The 22,248-nt window shown below is 40.6% G+C and overlaps 1 protein-coding gene across 2 annotated transcripts in view; it reads left to right on the top strand.

The window, feature by feature from the left end:
* Positions 1 to 22,248, top strand: part of Ccdc15 (coiled-coil domain containing 15) — a 73,561-nt gene that overhangs the window by 40,985 nt on the left and 10,328 nt on the right. For both annotated transcript variants that reach the window (XM_076924658.1, XM_076924656.1), the window contains exons 12-13: positions 21,157 to 21,333; positions 21,760 to 21,908. In XM_076924658.1, the coding sequence (XP_076780773.1) occupies positions 21,157 to 21,333; positions 21,760 to 21,908 (326 nt within the window). The remainder of the gene's footprint in view (positions 1 to 21,156; positions 21,334 to 21,759; positions 21,909 to 22,248) is intronic.

The following is a 22,248-nucleotide window of genomic DNA, read 5'->3' as shown; positions in this document are numbered from 1 at the left end:
CAGGTCTTTGCTGTAAGTTACAATGTTTGTAGCTGTGTGATATTGATGTTTATTTTGCTCCTTCAGTCACGTGCCTAGTCCCTTTCAGCACCGTGAGTGCAAGTCAGGAGAGGAAGCACAGGCTCCCTTTCTCCATTTCAATGATACCATTATTTTATTTTGACTTTAAAGAATTTTTGTGTATGTATATGTGGAGTACAAGGTCTTTGTAAAATCTTTTGAAATATTTTCATTCAGTCTCTTGTCATGTCTTTTCATCCCTTTGACGGTGTCTTTTCAGAGCAGAAGATTTTAACAAAATCTAATTTATCATTTCTTTTCTGTGGATTAATTCTGCCGCATGCAAATCATCTAGCTTTGTCAGTCCTGTTATCTTCTAGGAGCTGTATGGTTTTATGTTCATTTTAGGTAGGTTTTGTTTTGTTTTTTTTTTTTTTTTTTTTTTTTTTTTTAGACAAGACCCAGGCTGGCCTGGAACTCAGTGTATTTAAGAATAATCCTGAGCTGTCGTTACTACTTTCTGCTCTCCTCAGTACTGAGAGTCTAGTTCTTGACTACACCATGCCCGCTTGACAAGTGGTTTTTTGCTTTTGTTGTTGTTGTTGTTTTGCTTTGTGTTTTTTTTGAAAACAGGATCTTGCAGTTGAAATCAGATTGGTCTTGAACTCATAATCTTTCTGTTTAAGGCACTGAAGCTCTGGGATTATAGATATGTGTCAGCATACCTAGCTGAACTGTTTGGATTAATTTATTTTATTTTTATTTTATTTATTTTTTAAAAAATATTTTAATTTTTTAATTTATTTTATGTATGCATACACTGTTACTCTCTTCAGACACACCAAAAGAGGGCATCATATCCCATACAGATGGTTGTGAGCCACCATGTGGTTGTTGGGAATTGAACTCAGGACCTCTGGAAGAACAGTCAGTGCTCTTAACTGCTGAGCCATCTCTCCAACCCCCAAGTTTTTATAAGTAATACAAAGTCTGTGTTTAATTTATTTTGCATGAAGACACTCGGGTTTTTTCCAGCACCATTATTGAAAAGACTGTTTTTTCTTCATTATGTTCCTTTGCTCCTTTGTGAAAAGTCAGTTAATTGTATTTATGTACTTCTGAACTCTCTGTTCTACTAATCCGTTTGTTCATTCCTTTGGAATGTTTTACATGCGAGTTCAGTCTGGAGCTTCAGCCGTCCGCCTTCATTCTTTTCCTTGTACATCGTTTCAGCTCTCTTCTTGCTTCACAAACTTTACAGTTACTTTATCTGAGTCCCTAAGTACTTGTTTGGCTTTATAACTGGGGCGGGGGTCTTTTTGTTTGTTTGATTGATTGATTGGGGGTGGTAGTTTTATTATTTTATGTGTGTGAGTGTGTTGCTCACATATATGTCTGTGTATACATGGGTGCATACCTGTTGCCTACATAAGTCAAAAGCCAGAATCAAATCTCTTGGAACTGGAGTTACAGACAGTTGTGAGCTGCCATGTGGGTGCTTGAATTAAAGCAGGCTCCTCTGAAGGAGCAGCAGTGTTGTCAGTTGCTGCGCCTTCCTAGCTCTGCTTTGTTCTCTCTTCTCTTTTCTTTCCCCTCCTCCCCTCTTTTTTTTTGACTACTAGCATAATCAAATCTTCTTCCTTTTGATTACTACCATAAATATATTTTTTTACAATCTGCTTTTTCCCTGTTCCTTATTGACATAGGAAAATGGCTGTCAATATAACCTTGCTGTTAATATTAGTTCCAAGAGTTGTTTTTGGTGATTCTTTAGAACGTCTATATAGATGACATACTACTGTCTTTGAACACAGACATTAGCTTCCGAGTCACTGGCCTTTATTTCCTTTTCTTGTCTGATTGCATTTGCTAAGGCTCCCAATACAATGTTGAAAGAAAATGGTTGAAGAACCAGTCTTGGTTATTTCAGACTTAAACATGGAAGCTTACAGTTTCTCACCATGAAATATGGTCTTAACTTTTAATTTTTTTTGTAGGGCATATAAAGGTCAGAGGTGGATGAGACCGGTGTCTACCTCTGTTATGCTCCACTTTAGTTTTGAGACACAGTTCTTCATTGAACCTAGAGTTTGATATTTTGGCTAGGATAGCCCCTGGGATCTTTGTTTCTATTCTCTAGTGCAGGGTTCCCATGCCTGGCTTTTTACATGGGTCCCAATGCTTGCAGGCACTCTACCTCAGCCCTCTGAAATGGGTATAATACCTATTTTCTGGAATGATGATTACATGAATTGGAGAAATATATATAGTAGATTTACTTTTGTGCCTGGCATTTAATAAAAATTACAGTAAAGAGTCTGTATCACTGCCACAAAGTTTAAGAAATAGAAGACAAACAGATGGAGAAAAGGGGACCCAAAAATGTTAATTACATTGCTCAAAGCAGGGGTCATTCTTTAATGTTTTATTCTCGGTACCCATCTTTATGCAAACCTGGGTATACAGTTTTATAAGTGGTGTATAGCTGAAAATGTACTGACAAATCATAAATTTACTTTCATTATATACTCATATATGTAATTATATAGAGACAGCATAATACTAAACTTCTGCCATGTATTAAAGATGAGCACATTTGCACACCAGTGAAATGGGTGTGCTCACTCAGTTCTACATAAATAATTAAATGCTGACTTGATAATCATTAATGGTGAGAGTGCACGTCAAATAAATTCGTAGTACACAATGGCTGAAGTGTGTTCCTGGCCTTGTTAGATGTTGCTAGAAATTATTCTCTAATCCCAAGCCAAAAAGTATTTAATGTTTTTTTTTTAAATGAAATTCAGTTACCAACTTTTAAGAACAGTTTTTTAAAATGAAATATTCTAACACAATACAATCTAAAGATTTACTAACTTGGAACTTTCCAGCTAATACAATCTTAAGATACAATAATTTCATCTTGAGGAATGATGTAGGAACATATAAAAAGTCTTTGTTTTAAGAGCAGGAAACTTTCTATGAAGAACTCTGCAATTTGCAACATAACAGTGTTCTCAAATGTGCTGAGGTATTTCAGGTACTGCTTAATGGCATGGCATGCACAGTACGGAGTACACACTAATCTCAAAATCAATGCCATAGGGAAGCCATGATAGAAAACAGGGCAATTCTGGTGGCAGATCAGGCACACATAAGCCAGAGGCCTCCATTAGGGCTCCCTGGGCCTTGCCTCTTTGAGATAAAATTTCATGCCGGGCAGTGGTGGGGCATGCCTTTAATCCCAGCACTTTGGAGGCAGAGGCAGGCAGATTTCTGAGTTCGAGGCCAGCCTGGTCTACAGAGTGAGTTCCAGGACAGCCAGGGCTACACAGAGAAACCCTGTCTTGAACCCCCCCTCCCCCAAAAAAAAGAGAGAGTGAGAGAGAGAGATAGGATTTCACTATATATGCCAGATTACTCTCAAATTTCATCTGCCTGGTGCTATAACTTCAGGCTTATACTACCATGCCCAACATGATTGATTGATTGATTGACTGTTACACTTACCATGGGTCAGACCCTAAGCCTAGCCTTGTACCTGCTAGTCACACACTTGACTACTGAGCTAAATTGTCAACCCCTATGTTATTTCTTCTCCTCTGCCTTTTGCCTTTGCACTCCTTCCTCCTCCTCTTTGTGACAATTCTCCTTCACTACCTTCCCTTCATCAGTTTTGTTTTAAAGATTTATTTGTAAGTATGTATATATATGTGTGTCTGTGCATGTGTGTGTGCACGCGTGTGTGTGCACGTGTGTTTGATTCCCTGGAGCTGGAGGTATACGAGCGAGTGCTGAGAATTGAACTCTAGTGATCTACAAGAGTAAGACCTACTCTTAACCACTGGCCCATCTCTTCATCTCATGTTGTCTGTGGCCTCCTATCACTGCTCCTGAATGCTAGAATCACAGGCTTAACCAGGATACTTTGGCAGATTCTGTATTTCTTTTTTTTTTTTTTTTTTTTTTTTTCATAGTAGAGTGTACAAGGACACAGGAAGCTTTTATGTGACATTTCACTGGTGAGACTGGATTTCCTCTGAGGTGTTTGTTATTTTGTGTATGTCTTTTTTCTTATATGTATATCCCACTTCCAAGGTATGTAACGATACTGATGATACTCTTGTCTGAAAGCCACTTGATAAAACATGCCAAGGGGGGAAGAGGGAGAGACAGTGTGTGTGTGTATGTGTCAGGCTAGGTTGGTGGGTCCTGGAAAAAGTCCTTATGAGGTTATCTAGTGTAGTTTTTGGTAGAGCTCTAATATCTTAACAGTTTTTTTTTTTTTCTTTCTGAAGTAGGGTTTCATGTAGCTGAGGTTGCTATTGAACTGACCATGCAGTGGTGGGTGACCTTGAACTCCTGAGCCTTCTGCCTCTACCTCTCCATTTCTGAAATTGCAGGCTTGCTTGGATTGAACCTGCAGCTTTGTGTATTTTAGGCAAGCAGTCAACTAACCACTGCACCCATAGCTCAGGTCATCTCTGTTCTCAATGGTCTTCAGAACTGTGGTTATATAATCTTTCTCATAACAACACTAGGATCTAAGTAAGAATATTAGCTCTGAGGAAGTAATCCTTATGCCAGGTTTATCTTACTACATCTTATCTTTTAGCCATAATTATGGTCTAATTAACATTAAAGATATCTTCCAGTTCTTTGTGGGGCCATTAGGTTAAAGACAGACTAGAAATGCATTTAGCTCACTTTACTTAACTGAAACCAATATGTCTCTTCTATAGGTTTGATGTCTAACCTAAATCTTAGGACACGTGGCATAATTAGTGGTGAATTTTTATTTAGCAGGACTACTGGCCTTTAAAAAACAAACAATTTTCCTTAAGGTTTTTTTTTTTTTTTTTTTTTTTTTTTTTTAAAGCACCGACTTCTAGATAACCTTATCCCCTAGATTTATATTCTTGACATCAGAAAATAATATGAGAGTTACTGATTGTTTTACAGGTGGCAACAGAAGACTTAAATCATCTTGTTGACACATAATTTAAATTTTTTTTTTTTTTGCTTTTTTCTTGTTGAAGAAACTAAAATTATGCATTCTTTGATGGAGGTTATGTGTTTTAACTTGAAGGCAAAAACCACTTTCTAAAATAATCATGTGTTTGCTTTGTAAGCATGAATTTATAACTGCTTCTCTTGGCCTACTTATGAGAATTAAATGATATGGTTTCCATTAGTTTAGCAGCTGCTTATGGTGCTTCTATTTATTGGTGGATGTCTTAGATAAAGGGATAAGAGAAATGAAAACTACAATACCAGTCTTCAAAACAGTAGATTTGGCTGAGGAAACCGGAAGCAGATAAATAAGTCGATCATCATCGTGCTTTGTATTAAGAGTTATAAAGCATCCACTCCCAGCTCTGCTTCCTATCTCCTTATATCATGAGGATAAATATATCTCATAAAGGTGCTGTGTTGAGTAAAATAAGGTAATAGCTTATGTGAATGAACGACATAGAATTTGGAATGTAGTGCATTTTCAATAGCTGTTGGTGGCTGCTGTTATAAGAAATAAAAGATGGCTGGAGAGATGGCTAAGCAATTAAGAGCACTGACTGCTCTTCCAGAGGTCCTGAGTTCAATTCCCAGCAACCATATGGTGGCTCACAACCATCTGTAATGGGATCTGATGCCCTCTTCTGGTGTGTCTGAAGACAGTGACAGATTTTATATATATGAAATCTTTCAAAAGGAAGGAAGGAAGAAGAGTAGAGAAAAAAGATGTGAGAGCACAGAAACTGTTTTTAAACCAAAACCGAGGGCCTGGGTGGCAGGAAGGGACGCCTTCTCAAACCTTAGTATTGAATTACTAGGAACTGTATGAGATAAAGACTGACTTGTAGGTTAAAGGACTGCCAAGGCAGAAGCAGCGATTTGTGAGATAATAGACATTTCTGATGTGAACAGAGCTAAATAAAGGGCAAGATGTAAGCCTTAGAACCCAAAGACAAGATCGTAGTGTGTCGGGAGCACGCTGGACTTTATACTGAGAACAGTTAGGAGCCCAGCTAAAGGCATTGTGGGAATAGAGAAGACTAATGGCTAGGAGGTTATTGAAATAAGACAAGAAAGTAAAATTAATTTTAAAGTATATATGAAAGCCTTGTGAGTCTGTGTGTACTGTATTACAGGTCACTGTGTTCAGTCAAGTCAGCCATCCTTCATGGTAGCAGACACTACCAAATGTCTGAGCTGTATTAGGTATGACTCCTCATACTTTAGAGTATTAGCTAATTTGCAGATTTCAGTAACTTGATAAGGTATATTTTATTCTTTTTATTTTAAAGATGAGAAAATGAGCCCTAGAAAGGCTAGGCGGTCTGCCTGACATAAGATTATATGTAACAAGTGGCAGAACTGGCTTTATCCCAGATTTGGTGCCATCACCTGACTTTAGAAATCTTTAACTTGGCTTGTCACACGTGACAAGACCATGGTGGCAGTGTCACGAGGGGGATTTGAGGCTGAGTCCTACCTGTGGTCTGTGCTCCCAAGTGCATGAGGTACTGGTAAACACAGCTCCCAGGAGGGAAGTATGGGTAGAGGATACATTTAGTCTGGGGCACATAAAGATTTCAGGAGGAAATGCTAAATTCTCCTTCCTGTTATTGTCATTGTCATTATTAGAGATGGGTCTTCTATAGCTCAGCTTGGTCTGGAGGTCACTATGTAACTGAGGACAACCCTGAGCTTCTGACTGTAGGTGCATATATCTCCTAAGTGCTGGGATTGTCGGTGTGAACTGCGGTGCTGAGTACTGAGCCCGGGGTTTATGCCATGCAAGCATCCTACTAATTGAGCTCCATTCCTAGCCCTTGCTAAATAAATTGCTAAGGAGTAGTACTTTGAGAATCAGGGAATGGGAGTAGGGGAAAGGGTTGGATAGGAAAGTTGTATGAGCAGAGATGGAGACTGTGCTGGGTTAGACTTTAGGATTTAGTTCTGTGAGTCAGAGGCAGACTTACACCTCTATGAGAAGCTGTTTTTCTAGCAGAGCACCTCTTTCACTTAAGAATAAATTAGTTTCTCAGTCACAGAAACCAAATTCCTTTTATTTGAGCATATTATTAGTGTTGGCAGATTTCCATAATTGCACAGGAAGAAAGTCCAGGGAATCAAAAGATAACCCCATTCAGTTCTATGCCTTTTATTTAGTTTGACTATGTAAAGAATTAGCGGTGTGTTTCGCCTTGCTATATGGAAGAGGACTAAGCAATGAGAAGAGTTTTTGTAGGGCGCGGCGGTACACACCTTTAATCCTAGAATTAGGGAGGCAGGGGCAGGTGAATCTGTGAGTTTAAGGCCAGCCTGGTCTATATAGTGAGTTCCAAGCCAGCCACAGCTACCTAAAGAGACCAGGTCTCAAAAAAAAAAAAAAACCCAAAGTTTTTCAATTGTTTCCTCAGCTAGAAGGTAATATTTTATGTCACTTTATATACAGCTTCATTATGATTCTCAGTTTGTCTTTAGAGTGTACTTTAGATGTATAAACGTTAGTATCTACTTGTTTAGCTGTGCAGATGCCCACTCTATTGAATTTATAGACCATCTTGCAGTCCCTTAACTCTTACCTCTCTTGTATTGAAAAATTAACATTGGTTTGAGAATACCTTTATTATTACCAGATCAGTGTTCTAAAAGCACTCACACCATTGTTCTGACTTTCTCAGGTTTCTATTGTGTATCAGTAAAGGGTATGTTTGCATAAAAAGCTTAGAAGGCATTAGAGAATAGAAACTTGTTTGTAGAGCAGATTATTTATCAACCTTGGTAGCACTATCATTTTGGACTTTATGTTCTTTTCTGAAAGTACTCTATGGTGGTAATTCTTATCCTGAGAATTCTGGCCAAAGCTATGGATTCTTTGCCTAAGAAAATGCCTGTGAGATACCAGTGAAAATGTCAAATTGACACATAAATAGACTTGGATCCTGGTCTAATCTATGTCATTGTTGTGTCTGTGAGAGTTATAGGTGACGGTGGGTGGTACCTGAAACAGAAGCCATAGGTTAAGTCACTTGGGGTGAGAATATCATGAGAAAAGGGAAATACCTACTAGAGCTTGAAGGAGACAAGCTTGCAGGGTAGACAGAGGAGGGTGAGTCCAGAGAGGTTGTGATGAAACCTAGCAAAAACAGTTTGTTTGAAGGCTGAGCAAGAACAGTTTCAAGACAGGAGTTAGCAAAGAGAGAACAAGTCATTAAGGACAGGAAAGTCCTCCCATGCTTCCTCAGTCTTTTTTTTTTAATTGTTGTTGCCAAAGAGCTTTGGTTTTTGTTGTTGTTGTTACTGTTTTGTTTTAGAGACAGTTGATTCTGGCTGTCCTGGAACTCAATCTGTATATAAGGCTGTCCTTGAACTGCCTGCTTCTGCTTACCAAGTGCTGGGATTAAAGGCGTGTTCCATCCATGGTCTCTGGAAACCCACTTCTAGTATGCACATGCACTTTGTAGGTACACCAAAAGAATGTTTTACTAGTGCCCTATGTGTTCTCAATTCAGTCGAACTGATCAAGATGAATCATTACAGAGCAGAATTGGGGAAAGATGCTTGGTTGCCACCATGACATTGCTCATACACCAATTATAACCATGTTCAAAAGCTCTGGTCACCACAGCATAGTTCACAGTAAAATAAAGAAGTAGTGAGCAGGGCTGGAGAGACGACTCAGCAGTTAAGAGCAGTAGTTCGTCTAGAGGATCCAGGTTTGGTTCCCCAGACCAACATGGTGGTTAACAACCATCTGTAACTCCAGTTTCAGGGGATCTAATGCCATTCTGTTCTTTGTGGGCACCACATGCATGCATGTGGTACATAGACAAACATAGACAAACACCCATACACATAAAATAAAAAGAAATACTTTTTTTTTTTTAAGTGAAAAAGCCTATCTTTAATCCCAGGACTCAGGAGGCAAGGCAAGCAGATCTTTGTGAATTCAAGAACAGCCAAGACAGTCAGGGCTACACAGAGAAACCCTGTCTCGGAAAATAAGACATAACAAAACAAAACATAACATAAAAGAACAAAATGAAAAAAACCCAAAACAAAACAAACTCTTCTTTATGCTTGTAGATCCTAGCCCAAAGCCGCTGCTCTCCTAGGCTCTCCTGCCATACGGTGTGTTTTCAGTCTTCACTCATTCTCCAGCTTATGCTGAGCGCAGCGTGTAGTCAGTGCAGTCTGTGTGTGCACTTGTGCTGGGTTCTCCACATCCCCTGTCTCACATCCCCAGGCCAGTGCCTCACATGCCTCTAAAGTGTGTCTTTCCTGGTATAAAGAGATTCCCGTGCCCAGGTTGCAACAATGAGATTTCTCACCTCTGCCCCATTATACCTGTATGTTGTACTGCAGTTTCAGTCATACCATAAAAAGTTTTTATGTGCTTTGGGAAATACTTGACTTAGATTTACAGGGGTAGCTCAGAAAATACAGCAAATGTGAGAAGGCAGTTGAGAAAATCCTTATTTAAAGTTGGTTGTATTTCTCTCTCCTGGGAGTGGCTTGTAGTTAGCTGTCAGAATATGGATGAATTGGCTGAATGCTGACAATATCCTGCCTATTTTTCTGGTGCCGGATCTTTTAGTTTTTGTAGAATGGTTTCTAGAACTTAATTTAATCTAATAAAATGGAGGCTTTAATTCCCCCTGGAGCTTACAACCACCCCAGCTCCAGGGCATCTGACACCTTGCAAGCAGAGCATCAAACACATAAAGTAGAGTAAATCAATCTTGGGAAAAGTGTAAGTATGAGTTTGTTCTCCACTACTTTACAGATGATAATCTTACTTGCTGTGAAGTAATTTTTAGCAGTTGACCTGGACAGCATGTATTTATGAGGTCTAGCCTTCACTCAAGCCATGATTCTCATTCTGGGGGACTGAGCTCACAGTGTTGCAGGTGCTAAGCATACTTTCTACAACTGTGTTATAACCCTAGCAAGTCATGTTTCCTAGTCAAAGCTTTCTGAATGTTTTCATGATTTCTCTCATTGCACTCACTGCTAATTTGCTTTCTGGTTATAATTGGAGATTTAACTAGATATCACTTATTGATGTTGATAAAGAGTTCTGTATGTGTGTACATATTTTGTGTGTGCACAGTATAAGAGTTGATAAAGAGTTTTGTATGTGTGTGTACATATTTTGTGTGTGTGTGTGCATGTGCACACATGTATTTACATGTGTACATTCTTCATCGGGTTTTACCTTATTTTATGAGAAAGGGTCTTTTGTTGAACCTGGAGCTTAGCATTTCAGCTAGACTAGCTGACTAGTGACCTGCAAAGATCTGCCTGTCTCTGCTTTGCCAGTACTGGGATGGCAGATACATGCCACTGCACCTGCCTTTTTCTTGGGTACTGAATATCCAAACTAAGACCTTCATGCTGGTATGACAAACACTTAGTGACTGGGCCAGCTCCCCAGCACCAAAAGTTTGTAAGTTTTGAAATATGTAATATATGAAACCACCATCAGTGTCATGACCGTAAACATACCTGTTGTGCTGGCTAGTTTTATGTCAACTTGACAAAGCCTAGAATCATCTGAAAGGAGGGACCCACAATTGAAAAAAATGTCTCCCTATGATAGGTCTGTAGGGCATTTTCTTAATTAGTGATTGATGGGGGAGGGCCCATCCTATTGTGGTGATGCCATCCTTGGGCTAGTAGTCCAGGGTTCTATAAGAAAGCAGGGTGAGCAAGCCAGTAATCAGCAATGTTTGTGGCTTCTGCATCAGCTCTGCTTCTGGGCTGCAGCCCTATTTCAGTTCCTATGCTGACTTCCTTCAGTGATGGGCTATTCTGTGGAAGAGTAAGCCTAATAAACCACATGGCTTCTGGTCAAGGTCACAGCCACAGTAACCCTAACTAGGCATCTGGCATCCCCAGAGCTTGTGTCATGTCCCTTGGCATCCCTCCCTCCATACCCTCTTGAAACCCAGGCAATACTAGCCTGCTTTTTGAGTGGACTGGTTTGCATAGTTTAGAGTCATATTCCAGCATACTTTGGAGATACTGTGTTTGGTTTCCAGACCACTGCAATAAAGTGAATATCACAAAAGACAGTCACTTGGATTGTATTCCCACTGCATGTAAAAGTTATCTTTTATAGCCTATTAAATGAGTAATAGCATTGTGTCTAAAAATATATGATATATACTTTTTAAACATTTTATTGTTTTTTTTTTTTTTGTGAATCTTTTCACATCTTGCACTCCAATCCCACTCATCTCCCTGTGGCCTTGTATCCACCCTCCATCCTTGCAATCTCCCCTCCCAAAAGAAGAAAAAAATCTTGTTGTGATACGTCTCAGTTAGGGTTTTAATGCTGTGAACAAACACCATGACTAAGGCAACTCTTATGAGGACACCATTTAATTGGGGCTGCCTTACAGGTTCAGAGGTTCAGTCCATTATCATCAAGGCCAGAGCATGGCATCATCCAGGCAGGCATGGTACAGGTGGAGCTGAGAATTCTACATCTTCATCTGAAGGCTACTAGCAGAATACTGGCTTTCAGGCAGCTCGGATGAGGGTTGTAAAGCCTACACCCACAGTGACACACCTACTCCAACCAGGCCACACCTTCTAACAGTGCCACTCCCTGGGCTGAGCATATGCAAACCATCACATTCCACTCCTTGGCCCCCATAGGGTTGTTCAAACGCATGAGTCTATGGGGGGCCATACCTAAACATAGCATAGTGCAAAATACATTTAGTCCAACTTACAGAGTCCCCATAGTCTATAGCAGTCTCAACAGTGTTAAAAGTTCAAAGGTCAAGGTCTCTTTTGAGATTCATCCAGTCATTTAACTGTAATCCCCAAAGCAAGACAGGAAACCAGCTGGGAAAACTCCAGACTCTGTATCTCCATGTCTGATGTCAAAGTGCTCTTCAGATCTCCAGCTCCTTTTTTTCATCTTTGTTGACTGCACCAAACTTCTTTTACCTGCGCTGGTTCCACTCCCTGTTAACAGCTTTTCTTAGCAGATAGCCCATGGCTCTAGCATCTCAAACATCTTGGGCTCTCCAAGGCAGCTTCAGTGTTACTGTTTCTTGTTTCAATGTCTGGGATCCACACATGATCTTCTGGGCTCCTCCACGTATAGCTGCAGCACAAGGTACAACCTTGACTACTTCTGAAACAGAGCTTCATTATGCTCTCAGAAAACACTTCCCAGAAGATTTAACCTCAGTTATGCTCGTCTCTTCTTAATCACCACTAATTTCTTAGCTCCAGCTAACCAGCATTCATTTTCTCAGAAGTTCCTTTTATTCTGGACTCTAAAGCCAGGGCCATGTGGTCAAAGCTGCCAAGCTCTGCTGCTTGCTGGGACAGGAACATGGCCCCTTGTTCTATTACATTATCACCAGGTTTCTGTTTTCCAATTCCTTCACTGCCTAAGCTTGTCTGTCCTGGAACTTGCTCTGTAGACTCACTTTGAACTCAGAGATCTGCAGGCCTGTCTCCTAAACACTGGGATTAAAGGTGTGGGCCACCAAGCCTGGATTTAAGTTTTTCTTTACCTAGAACTTGCTCTGTTCTAGGCTGGCCTTGAACTCAGAGAGATCTGCTTGTCTTTGCCTCCTGGGATTAAAGGCTTGTACTACTGGATCTAAATTTGGGTGGAATCTTGCCACAAGGTCATTACTCCCTTAATTCAATTTAATATCCTTGAACACTGGATTCAGCTCCATTTCCTGGTGCCTTTTTAGTACTCAAATCATATATTTTACATATTTCTTTTCTCAGCTTGCTATGCTTGTTGAAAATGCTCTTCATGAGACTTAACCAGAGAACAAAGTCTCTGTTGGGCTTTTTTGAGACTCCTTTGTCAATGCAATTAATATAAATCTCTTTGCCTTAGCCTCAGGTAGACTCTTCAGACAAGGGCAAAAAGTAGCCAAATTCTTCAGCAAATTACCATAAAAACAGTCTCTAGGCCACATAGTGAAATTCTCCACTGAAACCTCTTGGGCCAGGTCCATACAATTTAGAACACTCTCAGTAACAAAGTCTTCCATATTCCTCCTATGACAGCTCATTAAGCCCCATTTAACATATTCTGTTGAATTAATTATTTAAAAAGTGGCCGGATCAAGCTGTCTATCTAAGCTGCAGCAGCTCTGCCTAGCTCAGCAACCGTGTTTTGTGGCCAGAGGCCACATGCGCGCAGCAGCTAGAAACAGCCAGAAACACCAGCCCTGCCACCCACGAGATGCCAGCATGGGAGATGGCTCTGTGCAGACCATCCCACCAACCGCACGGGGTCGGTACAAATGAGACTCTAATACTTAGATTATCCAAAGGCTTATATATTTAGTAATGATCAATAACAAGATACCCATACAATCAGAGGTGTAACCCAATGCCCAACCTAGATATACCAACTACCTTTGACTGCTACAGACAAGCGAACATCAGCCTCCATATCCCCCTCTTGTTCTCCGTCTCACCCTTAGCTCTTCCTCTTCCTCTCCTTCCTCCTTCTTCCTTCCTCCTTAGCTCCTCCTACATATTTCACTGCTTTCCAAATCCAAAGTCCCCAAATCCACATTCTTCTAAACAAAAGCATGGTCAGGCCTGTCACAGAAATACCCCATTCCTGGTACCAACTTGTCTTAGTTAGGTTTTACTGCTGTGAACAGATACCATGACCAAGGCAACTCTTCTAAGGACAACATTTCATTGAAGCTAGCTAGGTTCAGTCTATTATTATCAAGGCAAGAGCATGGCAACATCCAGGCAGGCATGGTGCAGGTGGAGCTGAGAGTTCTACATCTTCATCTGAAGGCTGCTTAGTGGAAGACTGACTTCTAGGCAGCTAGCATGAGGGATTATGGCCCACACCCACAGTGACACACCTACTCCAACCAGGCCACACCTCCTAATAGTGCCACTCCCTGGGCCAAACATATGCAAACCATCACATGATAGCTGTAGTGTGTCACAGTGTGTCCCACAGTATATATATATACCCTTTTGTCCACACTTGCAATGAGTCATTGATCTGGTTTGAAGCTTTGGCTTCTGCTACACTATTAATACTGGAATTTCATGGGATTCCTCTCAGATATTCTGTTCTTATCCTGTGTCATGGAGATCCTGTAGCTTTGGATCTGTAGGACCGGCCTCCTCATGAGCTCCGTAAGTTCACTGATGGGGTAGATATTGGAGTGGGCCAACTCAAAGCTCTGAATGTGAGTGAGCCTGGGAGGTATCTGAGCTGGTTAGCTCTCCTGCTCTCCTGCACCCAGGGCAAGCTTTCCATCACTACCCTGCCTAGCTCAACCAATGTTGCAGCCAGCAAAGGACAGCACCAGCTCTCATGTACTTGGTGCTGGCTCACCTGTACCAAGCCATCAGACCTACTCTCCTGAGGTGCTGTAGCAGGTGTGGGGCTGGGCCAGCTTTCCCCATCTTATACCCTCAGGGCTGGCTGGCTCACCCGCAGTCATCTCCTATCACCAGAGTCAGTTCTACTGTGAAGATGTTGGGCCCTCTTTCCTGAATGCTGTAGCCCATGAGGGGCAGGGCCAGCTCTCTGGCCTGTGGAATGTGGCAGGGGGTGAGAGCAGGGGAGGGCATCTCTCTCACCACTGTAGTTGAATGGCAGATAAGTGGCAGGGTTGGCTGTCTGATGCTAACCCATCCCCCTGACATCTCTATCCTTCCCACTCCCCCCCTTCTACCTACCCCTCACTGGACTGGTGGTTGGCTCAGGCTCACTCCCTGCATGGCTCCAGGTAGAGGTTATCTCTGGCAGGGATCGTCTTGGTCATGGTCTGCTGCATGATGCCTGAGGGGTGGTGACTGGTGGTCATCTAGAGCTTGTTCCCCAACAGGGCCTTGGGGCCCTAGTAAAAGTTGTCTTGTCTTAGGCTCACTCCCCATCCTCTAAGTGTGTGTGTGTGTGTGTGTGTGTGTGTGTTACTTTATTTAAAATACATTATTACATGGAGCAGTGGCATATCCCTTTAATCCTAAGACTGGTAAGACTAGGAAGGGAGAAGCAAGAAGATCTCTGTGATTAGAGGCCAGCCTGGTCTACATAGTGAGTTCTAGGCCAGCTAGGGCTACATAGTGAGACCATGCCTGAAATAAATTCTTTATTAGTAAATGTTTACAATCATCTAAGCCTTTAACAAAATGTAATCTTTTTATTAGTCGAATCTCTTGTCCTTACGTTAATGGCTGCTGACTTATCAAAGTGATGGTTACTGAGTATTTGAATGGCTATGGCAATTTTTCTTTTTTAAATTTATTTTTATTTTGAGACAAGGTTCTCATTCATTTTGTAGTTCAAGCTGGCCTAGAACTTGCTGTGTAGCTCAGACTAGCCTTGATCTTCTGCAAATACCTTGATAATAGTTTCTTACAGTAAGATATCAGTACCAATAACTGCCTCTTCTTTTTATGAATATATCTCTTTGGTACGTGGCACTACTTGATAGCATTTTCCCACTGTAATACTTTCAAATGTGGAGTAAAGGGCTTGGACTGTTGCTTAGCTGAGTTGAAGAGCGCCTGCCTGGGTTGTGTGTGCCCCTCGGCTGCATGTCTGCTACCAAGAAAGTAGTAGAGGAGGGAGAGAATCATGAGTCAGAGCTTTGCCTGGGCCATGTAATGAGATCCTGCACAAAACAAACAGCAAAGTCTTCATAAACCCTGCCGTTGCTTCATTAGCTAGATTCCTACAGCGTTGTAGATCCTTCATTTCAGCTGTGTTCTCAGCGACTCAAGCAGATTTCTTTATGAAGACACCATGTTCTTTGTTCACCTCTTGATTGTAACTCCTGATTGTTTGCAACAAGTCTGTCAGAGGCTGGTGGGTCTTCAGGCTTCACTTCAAATTCTAGTTTTCATCTTTTTTTCTTCTGCAATCTGTAGCTATTTTCTCCACTTTAGTTTTGGATCCCTAAGTGTCAACCATAAGCTTGGGGTCAGCCTCAGCCAAGAGCCTGAGCCATACTTTAGTTAGCCTCCGAAGGAATGGTGCTTACCTCAGTCAGTTCTTTCCAGGACACTTACAGTTGACGTTGCCCAGATCCATTAGATGTATCTACCCACAGGAAGTATGGAAACAACATTGGTCTCTTGATAGATATCCATCAGAGCTCTTAGGAATTCAAGGTCATTTTTAACAAAGATTACTCTCTCTCTTTTTTTTTTTTTTTTCCAGAAAAGCCTTTTTTTTTTTTTTTTTTTTTCCCAAAGAAGTACTTCTCAACAGTAGGCTTAAACTACTCAACAGCTAGTCTAGGGATACAGCTCACTGGGCAGACTCCTTGCCTAGCGCACACACATCGGTGGTTCTGATTTCAGCAGCACAGAAACTGTGTGGTGGTACATGCATACCTATGATCCCAGCACTCAGGAAGAGACAAGGGGGCCAGAGGTCATCCCTGGAGTCCTGGTTAGCCTTAGTTAATGTCATCTTGACACATCCTGGACTTCTTTGAAAGAAGCCTTGAGTGAAGATTTGCCTGGGTCAGGTTATTCTGTGTGTGTATCTCTGAGGAACTGTGGTCATTAATTGATGTAGGCAGGCCCACCTACTATGGGTGGCACTTGTTCCTCAGGCATGTAGTCCTGGGCTGTATAAGAAGCTAGCTAAGCACGAGCCAGGAAATGAGCCCAAGAGCAGGCCAGCAGGCTGCTTCCTCCATAGTGTTTGATAATTAGGTTCCTGGTTGACTTCCTGCCTTGACTTCCCTTTATGATGGGCTGTGACCTGGAAGTGTAGGATGAGGTAAAATCTTTTTTCCATTAAGAAGGGACCAGATATTTTATCACAGCAACAGAAGGAAACTAGAACACTAAACTACATGGGGAATTCCAGGCCATCCTGGGACACATGTGGCTTGTCACAAAATTTCTTATCAGTAAACATTTAAATGGATGTTTTGTCATTTATGTTTGTTCTATTTAGAACATGAGTGAAGTAGACCTAGTATAATCCTTGAGTCCCTGAGGATTTTCAGGTTGGGAAGTGAGCATTGGCTTTAACAAATAGTCATCTCACACTTTGAAGCTTTGTAGACAGGCGTTGACTTGGTCTTAAAGCTCCCGTGAAATCTGTAAGCAAGCTTTAGTGTGCTTCAAGTATGCCTTGTCTTGACTAAGTACCTGACAGGGAGATAGCTGTATACCTCAGTCTTAAAAGAAGCTCTCAGACTGTTTTTCAAAGTGGTTGTATCAACATTACTGTAAACAGTGAAAAGCCACAGATGAGAAGTGGATCCAATCCAGAAAACATATCCTTTAAGTTTAGCCTTGCATAGTCTCAGGACACAGATAAAACAGACAAGTTATTTGAGGAATGGAATTGCCTCTAGTTCCATTTCCAATAGAATTGATTGTGTCCACCCGAGGCACTGTGAGCACAGGTCGTACTGCTGGCACTTCTGTCAGCATGCTGAGCAAAGAGAATCAAGCCACATAGTAAGAGGGCAACGCATCTTACCAAGTGGGCTTGATTTAACATTCAGTAGAAGGCGTGGAGGAAGAGAAGGGAGGAAAGCTCGTTATTACACTGCAAAAGCCAGCATCCATTTTTTAAAATCTAAACCCTTTTCAAACAATTGGAAAGATTTTGGTAAAGGACATCTATTGAAAATTTACTGATGATGTATTTCATATGAAAGACTAAATGCTTTCTTTCCAAATCAGATGCTACCCATTCTTGTCACATCTGTTCCAGTCCTACTGAAAGTTCTAGTTAGTTCAGTCTAGCAAGAAAAAGAAATACAACAATCTAATTTAAACAAAGATATAAAGCTGCTTTTATTTGAAAATGACATGATCATTTTATAAAAATGCACTGGAATTTGACAAGGAGTTAGTAAGGTTGCAGGGCATTGGTGTCTAAAACTCCTGTGCGCTGTCAACAACCATAAATAGACAGAACAGGCATGGGGGTGGGGTTAGCTCCTACTGCTGTGCTTACCGGGTAACCACAAGCCCTGGGTTCACTCCTCAGCTCCAGAAAAGAAAATAGACAAAATACAATATTTGATTATGTGTATGCTGAGAGATACTAGCTTGTGCCTTTGATTTTCTGATTTGGGGTTTTGTTTGGTCTCAGGGTAAGGCTAGGGCTGGAGAGCAGGTGGGGAAGCACTTTGTCTTCTCCCGTCTTGGTGGATGAGTGAGTGACAGCTGGCTTGCTTGCTTTCTTAAGCATTTGGTAGAATTTGCTTTTAAATCCATGTGACTCTGGACTTCTCATTGTGAGAAACTTCTTAACTATAATTTCATTCTTGCCACTAAAGGACTATAAGTAATGTATATCTTTTGCATTGTAGCTTCACCAAAGTTGTCAAATTTATTGGCACAAAATTGTCCTGAGCTTTCTTATTATGTCTTTTTTTTTTTTTTTTTTTTTTTTTTTTTCTTTTTTTTTTTTTTTCCAGAGCTGAGAACCGAACCCAGGGCCTTGCTCTTGCTAGGCAAGCACTCTGCCACTGGGCTAAATCCCCAACCCCTGAGCTTTCTCTATTACAGTAGACTCTGTAACAACATTGTTTTATTTGTATACTAGTAATTTGTATCTTTTCTCTCACAGTCTGACTCAACAGTTATAAAGAAATTTCATTTCAGTATTTTTCTATTATTTTTATTTTCCATTTGTCAGTTTGTTTCAGATCTCTTTTATCTACTTTATTAAGTCTTTTCTTATACTTATCTTGACTTTGATTTTTCTCTTTGTAAATTTCTTAAGGTGGAAGCTAAAGTCTTTGATCTGAGGCCCTTTTTATTTTATTTTTCTAATATATATGTATTTAATGCTAGAAATTTACTACTGTGTACTTTTTAAATTTTATTTTCTGGGTATGAATATGTTTCCTGCATGCACATCTATCTGTGTACCATGTGTGTTTCTGGTATGTGCAGAGGCCAGAAAGGGCATCAGATTCCCTGCAACTAGAATTATAGACAGTTATGACCTGCCATGTAGATGCTATAAATCTAAATGGGTCCTCTGGAAGAGCAGCCAGTGCTCTCATCGTCTGCGCCGTCTCTCCAGCCTCCTATTATAATATTCTTTAGCTGTACTCCTCCAACTGAGGTATCCTCAGCTACTTTTTAAAAAAATGATAGCTATTCTGATGAATATTAGATAATATTTTTGTTATTTGTTTCAAGACAGGTTTCTCTTTACATAGCCCTGGCTGTCCTGGAACTCACTATGTAGATCAGGCTGGCCTCAAACAGAGATCCACCTGCCTCCGCCTCCCAAGTGCTAAGGTTAAAGGTATGTGCCATCAGCCTGGCTGGATTTTTTAATTTTATTTTATTTGGTAAATTTGGTTTGCATTTCTTTGGTATGGTGAATGATGCTATTGTTTTACATGCATGTTGGCCCATTTGTATTTTATCTTTGCATAAATGGCTACTGAATTTCTTTATCTAATTTTTAATCTGACTAATTTTGTGCTGTTTATTTGCATCCCTTTTGTTGTGATATGCTTTAGCGTTTCTATCTTTGTGTTTTCAGATTTACATCTCTGACAAAATCATGTTTACTATCTTTTTTACTCAGAAATTGTAGCTTTTACCCCTGGAAGATTTATTTCTGTCTTTTTCCTGTTACTTCTTGTTGTTCAACATAGGTTCTCACTATGTAGTGCAGTCTGATCTGGAATTCACTATTATAGATCAGGCTAGCCTCACACTTGGGATGATCCTCACACTTGAGCTTCTTGAATGCTGAGATGTATATGTATATGTATATGTATATGTATATGTATATGTATATGTATATGTATTTGCCACCATGCCCAGCAATTCCTTATTTTTGAACATATGTCTGTAGTAACTATGTAAATGTCCTTCTATGTAACTCTAACCCAATAGTCCGGTTGTAGTTGATCTTGTTTGACGATTTTGCTCATTGTGAGTTCTTTCCCTGCCTCCTGTGCATGTTTTTTTATGTACATGACACAAACCTAGACATATCTCAGGAAAAGGGACTCTTAGTTGAGAAAAGGCCTGTGTTAAGACTGTCCTGTATGCAAGTCTTTGACATATTTCCTGGATTAATGATGAATATGGGTGGGGCCAACTCACTGTAGTCTGCCACCCTTGGACAGGTGGGTCTGAGTTATATAAGAAAGCAGTGTAAGCACGCTAGGAGAAAGCCAGTAAGTAGCGTCCCCCCATGATTTCTGCTTTGATTCCTGCCTCCAGTTATTGCCTTGAGTTCCTGCCCTGACTTCCTTCATTGATGGACTGTGACTTTTGAGTTGTAAGATAAAACATAGACCTTTCCTCCTCAAGTTGCTTTTGGTCTTGGTGTTTATCACAGCAGTAGAAACTCTAAGACAATATCTAACATTATGATTTATTTTTTACCTTTTGGTTGGTAAGTGTATCACTGTTGCAAATGTTTTTTACTTGGGAATCCACCAGGTTACATTTGCATTTCCCCTGTGCTATTGTCTAAAAACACTGAAGGCACTAACTGTTGACAGTAGTAGGGATTACTTTTCTATTTATCATCTATTAGAACTACTGTATTTGCTGGTTGATGTCAGTGTCTCGAACGCTGGTGTTTCTGGTGTTTTATCTCCTTCCTTCCTTCCTTCCTTCCTTCCTTCCTTCCTTCCTTCCTTCCTTCCTTCCATTCATTTTCTTGAGACAGGGTTTCTATATATAGCCTTGGCTACCCTAGAAGTATCTCTGTAGACAAGGCTGGCCTCAAGCTCAGAGATCCTCCTGCCTCCTGAGTGCTAGGATTAAAGTCAGAGTCAGTCAGAGTCAGTACTGCCTGGCCTTATTTGCATTTTAAGTTTCTTTGGTATGAGGACAAACCTGGCCCCTGTTGCATCATTTTGGTGCATGTGTCCTACCTACCAGGACTTTTAACCTGAGCCTGTTTTTATGCTGGAATTCTTACATAAAATGTTTTCCTGACCAGTTCTCATTTCCCTTTGAGAACCGATTTATATGGGTGATTAGAAGATAAACTCATGTCAGCCAGCATGAACACTTTCTGCACATGCTCTTAGAGTGATGAACTGATTCTGGGCTTCTCATTTTTTGAGGGCGTTTCTTGAGTTATTTGGATCAGGAAGCTAATTTTAAATAACAGTTTTAGAAAATTCTAAGTATGTTTTGTTTCACTTTCAGACTTAAGAAAAGGAAAGAAGAACAGCGCTATGCTGAAGAGCAGAGACTCCTGAAAATGAGCTGTCATGAAGAACCTTACTCAGAAGAGAAGATAAGTGATGTTTTAGCCCAGCTACAACTGGAAGAAACAAAAGGAGCCAGAGAAAAACAGCAACAGAGAGAAAAAGAATATATAAGGTGATTTTAAATGTTCTGCATGAAATTCTGGGTCTAGAAGAGACCTAGTAGAAAGTAGGCTTTCTCATATTCCATAACAGACTTGCTTTAGCATGGCGATGGTGGTACATGCCTTTAATCTCAGTACTCAGTACTCAGGAGGCAGAGGCAGGTGCATCTCCGAGTTCCAGGATAGCCAGGGCTCCACAGAGAAATTCTGTCTCAAGAAATACAAAGTTAGAGACATTGTATGCCTTCTCATACTTTTCCGTATTTAGGGTGCATTGTCTAGGACCTGTTGGACTAGTACTGCATTTTCCTAGTGCCATGTCCCACTGCATATGAAGACTAGAGGTACAGAGGAGAGAGACCTGGCTATAAAACCAGGTATATGCATACTATTCTCCTAGTAGTTGACTGACCTGACCTCACTGTCATTTCTTGTAGATATGTAGAAGCTTTACGAGCCCAGGTCCAGGAGAAAATGAAGCTTTATAATATCACTTTACCTCCATTATGCTGTTGTGGTCCTGATTTTTGGGATGCTCATCCTGATACCTGTGCCAACAACTGCATTTTCTATAAAAACTACAGAGGTAAGTTTCTTAAGGAATCTTTGAGTCCCAATAGCAATTAAAATTAAATATCTATATATAGTAATTTAAGAGAATTTTATTTATTCCTTTATAAAACAAATATTTGGGACAATGGAAATTACTATAGTTTCAGTTCTGATTGGTCCTGCTCATGCTGAAGAAGCGTTTTCAGCTCCTTACACTGTATACAAGAGGACTCAGATGCAGATCTTCCCTGCACTTCCATGTGGTAGTGGCACATGCCTTTAAACCCAGAACTTGGGAGGCAGAGTTAGATGGATCTCTTTGCATTCCAGGCCAGTCTGGTCTACAGAATAAGTTCCAGATGAAGGCTACAGAG

This window comes from Arvicanthis niloticus, chromosome 26, assembly GCF_011762505.2.
Source record: "Arvicanthis niloticus isolate mArvNil1 chromosome 26, mArvNil1.pat.X, whole genome shotgun sequence".
In the NCBI taxonomy this organism is placed as follows: Eukaryota; Metazoa; Chordata; class Mammalia; order Rodentia; family Muridae; genus Arvicanthis; species Arvicanthis niloticus.
Note: the sequence above shows the minus strand (reverse complement) of the source record. Positions and strands in the feature narration are given on the sequence as shown.